The 15507-nt window shown below is 34.7% G+C and overlaps 1 protein-coding gene across 1 annotated transcript in view; it reads left to right on the top strand.

Annotated features, from left to right (window-relative positions):
- The window catches only part of PVRL3 (poliovirus receptor-related 3), a 197244-nt gene that overhangs the window by 88612 nt on the left and 93125 nt on the right, over positions 1 to 15507 (top strand). The window contains exon 6 of the mRNA XM_006864193.1: positions 14911 to 15049. Within this exon, the coding sequence (XP_006864255.1) occupies positions 14911 to 15049 (139 nt within the window). The remainder of the gene's footprint in view (positions 1 to 14910; positions 15050 to 15507) is intronic.

Below are 15507 nucleotides of genomic sequence, written 5' to 3'. Positions count from 1 at the left end.
TTTTCCAATTAAAACTGGAAACATATCATGAGGTTTTTTGTTTTGTTTTTATATAAATTCATTGAGTATATTCTCCCGTGAAACCCTGTCGCTGTTGAGAAAGAAATGTTATCTAAATCTACAAATTTGGATCTTTTTGTGAGGACGTTGCTTCTGTAGTGGAATCCTGTAAAATCCCAAGAGTATCTATTTTGAAGCATAAAAAGTGTTTTTCTATTTATGATTTATTTGAAAAAAGGACTGTTAGAATTGCTTTAGGTGTTTTATAGGGCAATGAAATTGAAATTTAGAAGAATCATAAAATAAATTATTTTCTTAATGAGAAAGCAAAGTAGATACTTTTTTACTCTCATTTCTCCCTCTACCCTCACATACACGTACCCCAAAAACTTAAAAACACAAAAACAAAAACTCTTAGAAGACAAAGCTTTACCAGTTACAATTTTGCAAGTAATAAAAACTTGATTCTAAATGATTTTAAACCAGCTGCCTTAATTTTAACTAATAATATATTTTGAAAATAAAAACTTACTTATCTTTCCAATTAGTACAAAACTCTTTAAGGTTAAGGATGTACTTAAGTGGTATATACTTATAAAAAATGTCTGGGTTTTTATTGAGTTAGCCATTGATTTATTAATACTAAATTTATAACATTGGAAGAAATACTTTCTTGATAATGTACTGTGCTTAAAGCATGTTTATTTTTTATTTAATTACCTCTAATAATATGGCTATGAAAAATAGGGGTGTAAAATTCCTTGCCATAGAAGGTATATTATTTGTGGTTTTTTCTACCAAAGTTTCATTTAAAAATAGTGGTTTGAAATGCTGTATGACTCTAGGATAGTAATCCCATTTAGTATACTGTAATGAGCACCCAAATAAATCTCATCTTGAGTATAGTCTGTAAGAAATTCACAGTGTATTCTAACTTTATTTCAGAATTACATCTACAGTGTGTGAGTTTTACGTTCACATTGTGTGATTAGGGTTTTTCCGCCCACAGAGAGGGTGACATGGAAAAACAAGTATTTGATACACTCCACGTCCTGGAGTGGCACTGTAGGATCAGCACTGGTCTATGAACTACAAGGTCAGCAGTTCAAATCCGCCATGAGTCAAACCTGCCATGTTATGTGTCGGAACTGACATGATGGCATTTAACAACATATCCTTAACCAGGACTCCTGGTGTGGTGCTGTAGGATCTGCACTGGACTGCAAACCACAAGGTCAGCAGTTCAGACCCACCAGCTTCTCCTTGAAAACCCTATGCAGGCTTGCTAATGAGTTGGAACTGACTTGATGGTACTTAACAACCACATATCCTTAACCAGGACTCTTGGTGTGGCACTGTAGGATCAGCAGTGGACTCTGGTAACCACAAGGTTGGCAGCTCAAACCTACCAGCCACTCCATGGGAGAAAAATGAGCCTTTCTGCTCCTGTAAAGATTTATAGTCTTGGAAATGCTACTTTGGTTAGCTATGAGTCAGAAAAGATTTGATGATAGTTGCTTTTTTGGTTATATCCTTAATCAATGTAAATCATTTGGTAAAGTAAATAGTTTAAAATTTCTGAGCATCTGAAACCTAGTGCTAAAGACTTTCTGAAGCATTGCACTGTTCCTTAGAACTTTGTTTACTATATACATGGAGACTGGTTTGTAATCATGAATACTCATACGACAAACATTTTTGTTAAATTAACATTTGAATACCTATGATGTGCAAAGCTTACTTATAGGTATATATGAAAGCCTTACTGTCTTCATAGAAAAGATGAACGAATATTTTTGGCCATGTGCGTTGTTTTGTTTTGTTTACCCAATTTGCTTTGATACAGCTTTGCATTTTTGTACTCATTTTAAGATTTTAAATACTGTTAAAATTACCAGTAATACAGTGAAATATATTTTTTTCCTGCCATTTTATTAGAATATTTTGAAACTTTTTATTTGTTAAGGATTAACTTCAAAAGATGTTATTTAAGAAGTACTTTAAAGTTGAAAGAAATTTTACTATGTGCCTATATATAGGTTTCTATTTTATATATGTCTAGTACTAAACAATTAAGGTTTTTCAGTAGGAAATACTGATTCTGATAGCCATGTGCAAGGAAGTTTTATAAAGTGTACCCATGGCTAAGTGTTTTGCATAAGGGGCTGCAGGAAGTATATCATGTAAGTGCAAAAAGAGAAAAGTATCCATTTTATATCCAAATACATGTAATTTGAGTTTAGTATTCTTTGTCATATATATTGAAAGCATATGAACGAGTAAGAGGTGGTTAATGTTTAGAAATGTAAAATTCAGGAAAGAAACACTACTCATATTGAAGCTTTCATTCTAATGGGAGTCCAGATTACAAATTTAATTGTTGTTCCTGTTTGTTAATTAGGAATGTACCATTCTCAAATTTTTTTCATTTGTTAGAATTAATTTTAGTTCACTCTATAGTGTTTTGTTGTTGTTTTTTTTTTAAAGTAATTTATGTAGTAGGTGGTAGCCCCAGGAGTCACATGACAAATACGCTTTAAAAAGCGTATTTCTGAAGTGAGCCTATGGATCTTGATTACCCTCTTTTCTCTATGATATTTGCTAGAATGTATGTACTTGTAAGTATGTTTGACTCCTTTTTAGTTAATAATTTTTAGACATTAGAAAACTTTCATATTTGTTATCAAAGAAGATTTATAAAATCAGATTATGAATACAGTTAAGTAAGATTTGAGAAAGGAAATATGCAAGTTGGCACGTTAGCATTATAGAATTTGATTTTAGTTAACAATTTGTTCGCTATTTTATATATACTTTATGAATAACATCCTTGACAGCTATGAATTATCTTGACTCTGTAGTCCTAGGAGTTAAAAACACATTTTAGATGTTTTTGCTATGATTTTGGCTTAAGTCACATTTAATACATTGGTTTTCACTTTTCAATTAACACATTTTCTTGAGTTATCATTTAGTGTTTTTCACTTAGGAGATACGTTGATTAGAAATGCCATTGTTTTCAATGATTTGTAAATCACCTCTCTATATCCTGTTTCTGACATTTAAAGTTAAAATTATGATGCATTTTCTAAATCCAAAATTATTTTAGATAAAGCAACAGCTTAAAATTTTTTGGGGGGTCTTCTTATATTTGACTGGATTAAGATTAGTCCCTTTGTATATCAGTATAATAATAAAGATGAACTTTTCGTGAAAATTCATGCATGAAAGAATCTTTGAAACAGTACAGTACACAAACTTCTGGTTTGGTTTTTTTTTTTGTAATGCTTGCTATTTATTTTTTTCTATTACAATCAGCAACATTTTTTTAAAAACACTGTACTAGTTTGAGTTGGGTTTCCATCAAGAACTTGAAACTTGGTATAGATATAGATGAAGTCCTGGTGTAGTGCTGTGGGATTGCTCAGATAGTTTGAACTATCCGACTGGTGAGGTTGAACCACCGACCTTATAGTTCAAATGGTTTTGCAGTCTGATGCATTAACTCATAGCGCCACACCAGGCTCCTTACTCAACTGTAATAGATACTAATTCACAGTATTGGTAGTTTAATCAGCAGCAACTCAGAAACCCTATAGAGGTTTGTTGAACCTACTAGACAGCTCTTAACAACAACATATATCAGTATATCCAGTGAGTGTTCAAATTTTCACGTTTTTAGCTTGATGAAATCAAGATCCAAATATGATAAATTGTGGTTCGTTGAAAACCTTTAAATCTAATTACACATAATTCTAGTATATGCCATGTGCACACACACATTGTGTATACACACATGGCAAATACTAGAATCCTGTTGGTGGCGCTATAGGATAAGACTGGACTGTGAGGTTCAAACCCACCAGCTGCTCCTCAGAAACTCTGTACAAGGTTGCAATGAGAACCAACTGATGGCACTTAACAAAACAAATGGCATATACTGCTACCTAGAGGCCATTTCTAGAACCATAGTAATAATTATTCATGTTCTTTTCAAATTAGATAAATACGATTCAATGTTAGGATAAGTTTTACTTACATTTTAATTCATTGCTGCTGTTTGGCTGCTGTGGATGGAGCAGAATGAAGTTGAACTTAATAACTTTAAAAGAGAAATAATGATTAAAATGTAAGACTAACTCAAGGCCAAATTTACTAATAGGCCTACTATTTCTGTATAGATATGAAGTCAAGAAATTTATTGAGCAAAACATCTTAAAGGGAAGGTTTTGACACCTAAGTATATTTGCATTTATCTCATTTTTAAAAATTATTAGGGAAAATTGTAACCATTTTAAAAAATTAAATTCAAAAAGGACAAAAATTAACCTCTGCTTGCATTACTCAACTTTGTTGTTATTAAGTGCTGTCGAGTTGGTTTGGACCCATAGCGACCCTGTATAGGGTTTCCAAGAAGCGACTGGTGAGCTTGAACCACCGACCTTGTAGTTCAAATGGTTTTGCAGTCTGAAGCATAAACTCATAGGGCCACACCAGGCTCCTTACTCAACTGTAATAGATACTAATTCACAGTCATTTTTGCTTATTTAACCCATGCTGTCTTAATCCCTCGTGCCATTAATTCATCTAAATATATCAATATGAGGCTCTAAAAGCCATAAGAGTGTTTTTTGTTTGTTTGTTTGTTTTTTTAATAACCACAGCATCATTATTACCTTAAAAGTTAACAATACTTTAAGATCAGTACATGCAGTGAGTGCTTAATTTTACAATTTTTTTTAGCTTGATGAAATCAGGATCCAAATATGATATGTTGTTGCTAGTTGAAGTATCTTTAATTACACATAATTCCCTTGCAATTATTTTTTGAAGAAATTGCTTCATTTGTTCTGTCAAGTGTCCCAGTTTGAATTTGCCAATTATATCACCAAATGGTAGTGAGATCAAGTGCCTTAACTATATTCAGGTTACCAGAATTTGTAAGGTATAGACTGTTTTTCCATCAGAAGTCACGTAATTTCTACTTTTAAGTTTTTTTAATGTTAGCAGCTATTAGATGCTCAGGGCCTAAATCTGTTAGCAGGAACATACTCAATACCTAGGCTTATTAATGATTCTTTTAATATACCATGTGATTTTCTATTTGAATAATTGTTACTTTCTTTACCTGAAATTTCCTTTTATATATTCTATGTTGGGTTACCAGTTCATAGTTAAGACCCAACTCAAATGATAACTGTGAGAGTTTGCCTAAGAATTGATGATTGTTATCCATATCTTTTTTTTTTTTCTTTAGTGTCTATCACAGCTTCACCATTTTATTAGTTTTATATCTATTCACTTTTTATCAGTGATCTTCAAAGTCTGTTATACCTGACAATTAAGATTTAGTATGGATTCCTAATATGTATACGTAGTATGTATACGCTGTAGTATCAACATTGGACTGTGAACTATAAGCTTGGTAGTTCAAACCCACCAGCTGCTCCTTGGAACCCCTATACAGGATCAATATGAATTTGAACTGACTTGGCGGCACTTCACAATAACAACAGAATGTATGATGAAATTCAAGCCTCGAGTTGCAATATTGAAGGATTCTATGGGGAAAATTAAATGAGGCAGAAAACATCAAAAGAAAATGGAAAGAATACACAGTCACTATCAGAAAAATGGCCAAATGCTTATTTCAAGAGCTAATGATACTGAAGGAAGAAGTGCAAGGTGCACTGAAGGCATTGACAAAGAGTAAGGCACTGGAAATTGATGGAATACAAATTGAAAAATTTCAACAAACTGATGCGACACCGAAGGCACTCATCTATGCCAAGAAATATGGAATACAGCTACCTGGCCAACTGATTGGAAGGGATCCATATTTGTGCCATAGAGAGGTGACTCAACACAGTAGTCATTGAACAATACCATTAATATTGCATGCAAGTAAAATTTTTCTGAAGATAATTAACAACTGGCTGCAACAGTACGTTGACAGCACTACCAGAAGTGTAGGTCAGATTCAGACGACAAGGTATATCATTGCTAACATCTGATGGATCTCTGCTGAAAGAGAATAATAGATGTTTACCTATGCTTTGTTGACTACTCAAAGGCTTTCAGTTGGATGGATCATGACAACATTTCTGAGAATGAGTATTCAGGAACACTTAATTGTGCTAGGAGGAACCTCTACGTAGACCAAGAAGCAGAACAAGGGAACACTGAATGATTTAAAACTAGGAAAGATGTGTGCTAGGGTTTTACTATTTCATCATACTTACTCAATGTTGAGCAAATAATTGGAGAAGCTGGAGTATATGAAAAAAAAATGTGGCATCAGGGTTGGACGATGACTCATAACCTGTGACACGCAGTGATACAACTTGCTGAAAGTGAAGAGGACTTAAAATATGAAGATCAAAGACCACAACCTTCATTATGGTTTGCACTTAAATGTAAAGAAAACAAAAATCTTCACCACTGGACCAATATATAACATCAAGATAAATGGAGAAAAGATCAAAGCTGTCAAAGACTTCATTTTGCTAGGATCAACCAACACTCAAGAAAGCAGCATCAACACTCATGAATGTCAAATCAAATGACATATTGCAGTAGGCATATCTGCACAGGACCTCATTAAAGTGTTCAAGAGCAATTATGAGTTTGAGGACTAAGGTGTGCCTGACCCAAGCCATCGTATTTTCAGTAGTTTCATTTGTGTGTAAAAGTTACACAATGAATAAGGAAGACCCTAGAAAGAATTGATGCATTTGAGTTATGCTGAAGAAGTGTATTAAAAATACCATGGACTGTCAAAAGAACAACAGATCTGTGTTGAAAAAAATACAACCAGAATGCTTCCTGAATGGCCAGATTTTCTCTCTCCTACTTCCAGACATTATTAGGTGGGACCAGTCCCTGGAGAAAGACATCATGTTTGATAAAGTAGAGGGCTGGGGAAAAGGAGGAAGACCCCCCAATGAGTTGGATTGGCGCAGTGGTAGCAACATCTGGATCAAGGGTGACAATTGTGAGGTTGTGCAGGAAAGGGCAGTGTTTCATTCTGTTGTGCATGGAATATAACAACAGCAAAATAGCAGTTTATTATGAAACATTCAAAAACAAATCTTAACATTGATTAAAAAGTTTTAAAAAACATTTTCCACTAGAAATTTATATCAAAACATTTTGAATGTGTTTCATTTTTTTTATTTTGGTTTTTAATGCTTTGTGATTCAAAGATGTAATTCCAAGTTCAGTATATTTTGATTCTTGGTTTTTAAGTGTTACAGTTAAAATGTGACCTCTCAAAAACAAGTAGATTTAAATGGAAGGAATGCATTGTTGCAGACTTACCAGTTACAATGCCATACACTAGGATAAAGCACTGGAGTGCAAAGTCAGTTTGAGTCACGATGTTGGCGGTTCAAACTTACCAGGTGCTCCTTGGAAACCCTGTACAGGGTCACTATGAGTCAAAACTGACATGACAGCGCTTAAACAATTTTTCAATATTGTCTTAATGGTAAAAGTATTTGGTTTTAATGTTTGGATGGTACAAATAGTTAATAGCCTGACTACTAGCTGAGATGCAGTTTGATTCCACCCCAGGCATCTTGGAAGATGTCCTGTTGATCTGCGTCTTTAGGGTTCTACTTGCATACATGGGTTGTCATGAGTTGAAATCGACTTGAAATCAACTAAGAGTAATAATCAAAATAGCATCACCATCATATGAATACTTCAGGCACAACATAGGTTTAATGTGAGAGTTTTAAAAATTCTTGAGATTCTGGTATACTTTATAATGTAACAGATAAGATTCTTGTACAATATTTACATTGCCAGGAATTTAGTGGTTTTACTGTACTTATTTAGTGCCTGGAATTATTAATGGTATCTTCATTCTGCTAGTTATGACAATTACTAGAAATAAATGCTTATTTTATGAATTTGCACTGGCACTTCCACTTGGTTCACGTGTCAGATGTTCACTTGTTACACGGGCCACTCCTGCAGTGTTGGCTCCTTTAAATTTAAATTTAGATAGTTTGTTCAAATAAGCCATGCCTAAATTATACTGTGTCCAAAATGCTAAGTATGCTGAAAGGATATAACCAAGTTAGAGTATATGGATCTACTCAATTGTGAAGTATTGCACTGTACACTGTGTGGGATCTTGGGAGTGCTCAGTGTGGTAGTGGGGCTGCCGGTGCCAATCATATATGTTGTTGTTCAGTAGGTTCCTACTTATAGTGACTGTATAAGGTTTCCAGGGAGTTTCTAGTGAATTTATACTGTCAGCCTTGTAGTTATCAGTCCAGAACATTTTTATTTTCATGGAATGCCTTTTAAATTGTAGTAGTTCTTTCCATACTTCATTGGATCATTCATATTTCATAGATTCTTAATCACCTTTGAGGATTTTACTTTATTTTGTGAGGACAGGGACTATGTAAAATTCATTCATGCGTTCTTAACACTAGGAGAAAGCCTAGCAACATTACCACAAAAATAAACTCTTTGCTGATGTCAGGTCAGTGCCAACTCATAGTAACAATGTAGGGCAGAGCAGAATTGCACCACAGAGTTTCCAAGATAACTATTTGTGAAAGCAGGCTTCTTTCTGTGTCTTTCTTCCATGGAGTAGCTGGTAAGTTTGAACCTCACCTTTCAGTTAGCAGCTGAGTGCTTGAACCACTGTTATCAGGGAACACATTAGGTGCTTGTCAATTTGTTGAATGAAATCCTAATGAAAATAACCTGGCCCAAATGGAGCACTTTTATTATCAAGTAGCAAAAAACAAATATTTGGATGGACATAAAGACTTCATGTTCTATTCAGAAGATAAGTATTAAAGGGGTTAATTATCCATGTTGTTTAGTGCCACGAGTCAGTTCCAACTCATAGCGACCCTGTGTAGGATTTCCAAGGTGAATTTGACGCCGACATTGTGGTTCAAACTGGCCTTGTGATTCAGTGCTTTATACTACAGTGCCACAAGGGTTTAAAAAAAAAAAAAAAGTAATGATTTGGTGTTTGAACGTAATTGTAAAATGGGACTAGCTTTCTGTGCATACTCTGTTTTAGTATACTGATATAATAAAATAGTGTGTAGAATAGTATTTAACTTTTTAAATGTCATGTTTCAGTTTCAGATGTGGATTAAGTGCACATTTTAAAAAAATGTCTCATACTTCATTTGTGTCACAGTGAATACAAAAGAGGGACAAAAATTCAATTCAGTTTAACATGTACATATTAATTTTAAAAAATACTGAAAGTTACTACTTAAATCTAGATTAATTTTTTTTTCAAGTATAGTTTGTAACTGATTTTTGAACATTCTTTTCTAGAAGACATCCATAATCCATTGCAATTGGTATACACTTTTGTATGGAAGAATTCTGTTTTTCTTTTTTTTGGAGGTGAATTGTCATTGTAGGTGGATTGTCAGTGTAGGTGTATTACATAGCTGCTGTGATAACTACAAACTTATCCTTTGAGACACCTGCTTAAGTCTTAATGCTAAAAATTTTAAACCTTTTGTCTTTTTAGTTTTCTGTTGCTTGTAGCAGATTAGCAACATTTCTATGTATGATGATAAGGTTGCTTCATTTCAGGCACTCAGAAAACAAGCATTAAAAATGTCATAGTTGTATGCATTTACTCTCTTTCTAGTGTTTTTTTTTAGGAATACAGAGTCCATGTAACATATGTGTGTTTATGTTGGCAGGGATTCAGGTCCGGGCAGTGTTATGGCTAAATTCTTGATTTTAATTAAAGACTTGAATGCAAAAGATGTCAGTTCTTTGCATTTCCTAGTATTCTCATCACCTGCTTTAAAATAAACTACTCTTTTCGTCAGTTAATAGAATCAGAAAAGGAAATCAGGAATATATCCCATGAAAACATGCAAATTCTAATTTATTCTAACAACATATAAACAACATCCAACTGGTAAATAAATTCATACCTAGGTTGTTGGGTTTTTGTTTTTCCAAGCCCCGTTGCTTCTTTCAATACTTAATAGCATGTCCTGATCATAGATGATGTTTGCATAAAAGAGAAGATAACATAAAGAATGAATGTTGTTAAGTGCCATCGAGTCAATTCCGACCCATAGCGACCCTGTATAGGGTTTCCAAGGAGCAGCTGGTGAGCTTGAACCACCAACCTTGCAGTAGTAAAACGGCTCTGCAAGTTTGGCGCATTAACCCACAGCGCCACACCCTGACTCCTAAAAATGAATGGTGGTGGTGGTTATGTGCTGTGTAATTGGTTCTGACTCATAGTGACCCTGGTGAACAAGGTTTCCGAGGCTGTAACTCTTTATGGGAGCAGAGAGCCTCATCTTTCTTCAGCGAACAGCTGGTAGTTTCGAACTGCTGACCTTGCAGTTCACAGCCCAATTCGTAACCACTACGCTACCAGAAATAAAGATGCCCTAATCAAGGAGCTCTGGTAGTCTAGTGGTTACGAATCGGGCTACTAATCTCAAGATCGGCAGTTCGAAATTACCAGCGGTTTGGGAGAAAGATGAGGCTGTCTGCTCCGGTAAAGATTTACAGCCTCGGAAACCCTGTGCAGGGTCACTATGAATCGGAACCGACTCCATGGTACTTAACAAAAACAAGACTATTATAGTATACACACAGTCAACTTTCAATTATAAAACACTAGAACTAGAAATTATAAGGTTAATGGGGCAGAATTTGATAAATTGAATGTTTAAAATATTTTCACTAAGGAATTACTTCAGGAATTAAAAATAGTTTCTATTCAAAGTTGGAGATCACTTTAGGAGGATATTAATAGTCTACCTAATTTTATTTTTTTACTTACAAAGCACTACCAAATTTTAGATTATTGCCAAGATGAAACACTTTCTTGGAGAAGATACGAGGTTTGATGAAAGACTAAAAGTCTTTATTTGGGCTATGAATCTTGTGAGAGTGACCTGAGTTTTGGAACTCTCACTATCTGATAATAACATTGTTATCCTTGGGGAGCATGATGGCTTGTAGGATAAACACGACTGTGAACCACGAGGTCAGCAGTCTTACCCACCAGCCTCTGGGAAAAAGGTGACGCTTTCTGCACCTGCAAAGATTCAGTTTTGGAAACCCGGTGCCGTGGGTTAATGTGGTGTACTACAAAGTCCGTTTGAAGCACAAGGTCAGCAGTTCAAACCCACCCAACATGTTAAGTGCCATTGAGTTGGTTCCGACCCATAGCGACCCTGTGTAGAGTTTCCGAGGTGCGGCTGGTGGGTTGGAACTGCTGGCCTTGTGGTTCACAGTCTAGTGCTGATCCTGTAGCCCCACACCAGGAGCCTGAAAACCCTATACAGGGTTGTTAGAATGAGAACACATAAATTTAAGTTCTGCACCCTTGGGCAAAAATGATAGAGCTGCTTTGTCCTTTAACAAAAAACAATTTTGCATTAAAGAGACCTTTAGAAATATGAATGTAGAATGTAGGTACTAGGCACATTGGTGGGGTTTTTGTGTGTGTGTGTGTGTGTTTTTACCTGATGAGTTGTATGATTTGCTCAAATCATGCAATCTTAAAGAGTTTCACTTGGGCTATTGTCAGTATTCTTTATAGTGATATCTACTGGTCAAAGCTATATGTGGTAGGAAAAATGCCAAATAGGATAAATTATTACCCCTAAGCCAACTCGTTAACTTTTTCACGTTTACAAGAGAAGAGTAATATTTGCATAATGGTTCTATTTGTTTTCATCAAGGACATACATATAGTCCCTGACTTATGACTATTCAAATTATGATGAAACACATTTATGACTGTTTTTGTACTTGTGGCATATTGGTTAAAGCATATAACTGCTTACTGAAAGGTCAGTAATTCTAACCTGCCAGCTGCTCCATTGTAGAAAGATAGGGCAATCTGTGTCTGTAAAGACTGTTGATAAGTATGTGGGCTCAGTTCTGTATCAATGACCCTGTACAGGGTTTTTGAAGAGCAGCTAGTGGGTTTGAACCACTAACTTGTGGTTAGCAGTCAAGTACTTATTCTACAGTGCCACACCAGGACAACTCCATATAGATTGTTGTTGTTGTTAAGTGCCATCGAGTCGATTACAACTCATAACGACCCTGTATAGGGTTTCCAACACCTTGGAAAATCTATGGGGCAGTTCAACTCATCCTACACGGTCACAATGAGTTGGAATTGACTTTGACATATGTTTTTTTGTTTTTGTTTTTGTTTATGGATAGTAATAGGCAATGCAAAAACGTGTTTCAGCTTAATTTGCTCATATCATTCTCAGTTACTTATTCACAGATGTCCAATGTTAAAATTAAAAGAGGTTTGCAATTTAAACTTCAGAATCCACTTACTGATGGTGTCTGCAGAATGGAATCCTGTAGTAATTCAACTTCAAGTATTCGAATGGAGATACTAAGGTATAGATAAATAGCAGTAATAGCAAGATAAACCAGGCATACATCAGCAAATGGGAGTAATACCTAGAATGATTGAATCTGTCATATTGTTTAAAAAAAGTATATTCATTATTCCCAAATTCTAGTCAGTATTTGAAAAGCTATTGACATGAATTATCTGCACTCATTGCTATAAGATTTTTAATCTAGAAGGAATCTAACAAAATGATATATTACTAATAAACTCCATATTATAAGTGGATTAAATTTGGTCAGTGAGTATTTTTCTTTCCCGTTATAAAAATACTTTAAGCTATTTGAAGCAGCACCATGACTCACAATAAAAATAGAGCTGGAAAATATGTCTAAGTATGTTTATATATAGAAATTGTATGATGGTAAATAATTGAAACATATTTCAAAACCATAGTTCAATGATAGTGCTTTCATTTGATTCAAACTTGCCTTGTCTATCTTCCAACAATAATTGGAATTATTTTAGCATATATGTGAAAATGACAATGTAAGTGAAAACTAAGAGCTCTTCACTAACATATGTTGTTGTTGTTATGTGCCTTTTAGTCAGTTCTGAGACATAGCCACCCTGTGTAGGGTTTCTGAAGAGTGGCTAGTGGGTTTGATCCACCAACCTTGTACTTAGCAGTACAGTACTACACCAGAACTCCCCATTACTACATAGAGGACACCAAAGAAGAGTCTAGTGGTGCTGTGGGTTAATGCGCCAGACTGCAAAGCCGTTTGACCTCAAGGTTGGTGGTTCAAGCTCACCAACTACTCCTTGGAAATCCTATACAGGGTTGCTATGGGTCAGAATTGACTCGATGGCACTTAAGAACAACAAATAAGAGCCTAGATGTTGCTAGGAAAAGGTTCATCTTTCCCAGCAAGAGCATAAGGGTGAAGAGCTTCCATCCTACTCCAACCGTGCTCTCTCTCACTCGTGCTCTAATAATTGAATGAATGATCTTAGGTGGATTGCTTAACCTTGTTAAGTAACATCATGTCGATTCTGACTCATAGGGATCCTGTATAGAGTTTCTGAGAAGCGGCTGGTGGGCTTGAACTCTCCTGACCTTTTTAGAAGTCCAGTGCTTATCCTACAGTGCCACACCAGGACTCCTACTTAATCTTAGAACTTCAGTATCTGCATCTATAAAATAATTGTGACTGTATTTCTAAGTATTAGAAAGATAAAATGCATCTGAAAGCATTTTATGTTATGCATCACCTCACAAAATTTAGTTACTAGATTTAATACTGCTAAAATAGCCAAAATAATATTTACTCATAAGGATAAAAAGTTTTGTCATATTTCATAATGCTTATATCTGGAAATATGTGGTCAATTTGTAAGACAAGTAGTCCCCAGTTTATTACAAATCACACTTAATGGCTGTGCTTTATTTTTGTACATCTTACTGGTAATATGTACTATATACAGTATCGCAGAGTGTATTTTGCTAAGGTTATTCTCATGCCAATCTCAAAGATAGGATTTTAAAAGATAATAGACAATAACAATGAAAACTAAAATTAAAAACAATAAACAAGAAAAAAAAAAAAAAAAGGTTTGTCTTAACATCAGAAATGACTTAATGAAGTTTTTGGAACAGAACCCTCTTTGTAAGTTAGCAGCTACTATTTGTACATACTGTTTATAATATGAAGTAATTTACAGTGAAAATGTAAGTTATAAATTTGTAGATTAAAGCAAGTACTGCTATAATGGAGTCCTGATGTGTCACTGTAGGATAAGCACTGAACTGCAAAATCAGTTTGAACCACAAGGTAGGTATTTCAAATCTACCAGGTGCACCTTGGAAACCCTATATAGGGTTTGCTATGAGTCAGAACCAACTCGACGGCACTTAACAAAAACAAAACTATAATAATCTCTGCTTTTAAACATTTAAATTTTTTATAATTATTGTTGTGTGCCATTGAGTCCTTTCCAACTCATAGTGACCCTGTATAGGATATCTAGGATTTCTGAGACTGGAGGGTGAGTTTGAACTGCTGACTTTGTTAGCAGTCTAGTGCTTATCCTGTAACACTAATATATTTTTTAAAAGCTGTATTTATTCGGATAGTTTTTTATTTTGTCGTTGAAGAATTTTAGTTTCTTTTATATTTTAATAGACTAAAAATGTAAATGTCTGTATGCTTAATCTATTAAAGACTTGATTTTTTGCTTTATCACTCTTTAGAGTAAAATCTTAAGTTGTTTTTCATCTATCTTCTTTTATTCCCTAGACTTTCTTTGCCCATAGGAAATAGATCATTGCTCTCTGATTGGGGGGAGGGAAGCAAAGCTGAGGTGCTCAGTTAACATCTTACATGGAAGAAGGGTGTTAACATGTTACTAAAAAGAATTAATCAAATATAGGATCTTATAAGCTTGCCATTGAATAACATTCTTCCAGTTGTCCTTGCACATTACAGAAATTAAAGTGCACGATTTCGAGAACTTTTTAAAATTGTTTGAAAAGCTTAATTTTTGTTACTTTTCAGATGTTCCATTTAAGCAGACCTCTTCCATAGCTGTAGCTGGAGCTGTAATTGGAGCTGTCCTTGCCCTTTTCATCATTGCTATCTTTGTGACTGTGCTGCTGACTCCTCGAAAAAAGAGACCATCCTATCTTGACAAAGTGTAGGTACCGTTTTGCCTGTGTTCAGCCATAAATATTCAGTATGCACCAGTCCTTATGTCTACCTTTACTTGGATGTAAAAGTGAAAGATGAAAGTAACAATGATGTCCCATGACTATGGTTTCATAGAAACATCCCAAAATACATTGTAGCAAAAGCTGTCAAGGGACTGCATACCTTCTCACCTACAACATATTAGACATTTTTTCATATGACATCATGATGACATGTCCTGCCTTCTGAATAGACAGACATTCAGGCCTTTGTTGAAGAGTTGAAAGAGATACAAAAATAAATTAAAAGTTTAATTGCTTTTCAGATTGCATTTGCCTGCTTTACATATTTAAAAGTTAACTTTTAAATGCCAGTGTATTTAAAAACAGTAAGTTTAAAATTTATTCCTTGATGAAAAACACTTGATGTTGGCATATTTTAAGCATCTTTTCATATTCAGAAAAA

Source organism: Chrysochloris asiatica, unplaced genomic scaffold (genome assembly GCF_000296735.1).
Source record: "Chrysochloris asiatica unplaced genomic scaffold, ChrAsi1.0 scaffold00061, whole genome shotgun sequence".
Taxonomy (NCBI): domain Eukaryota; kingdom Metazoa; phylum Chordata; class Mammalia; order Afrosoricida; family Chrysochloridae; genus Chrysochloris; species Chrysochloris asiatica.
This window is presented reverse-complemented; position numbering and strand designations above follow the sequence as displayed.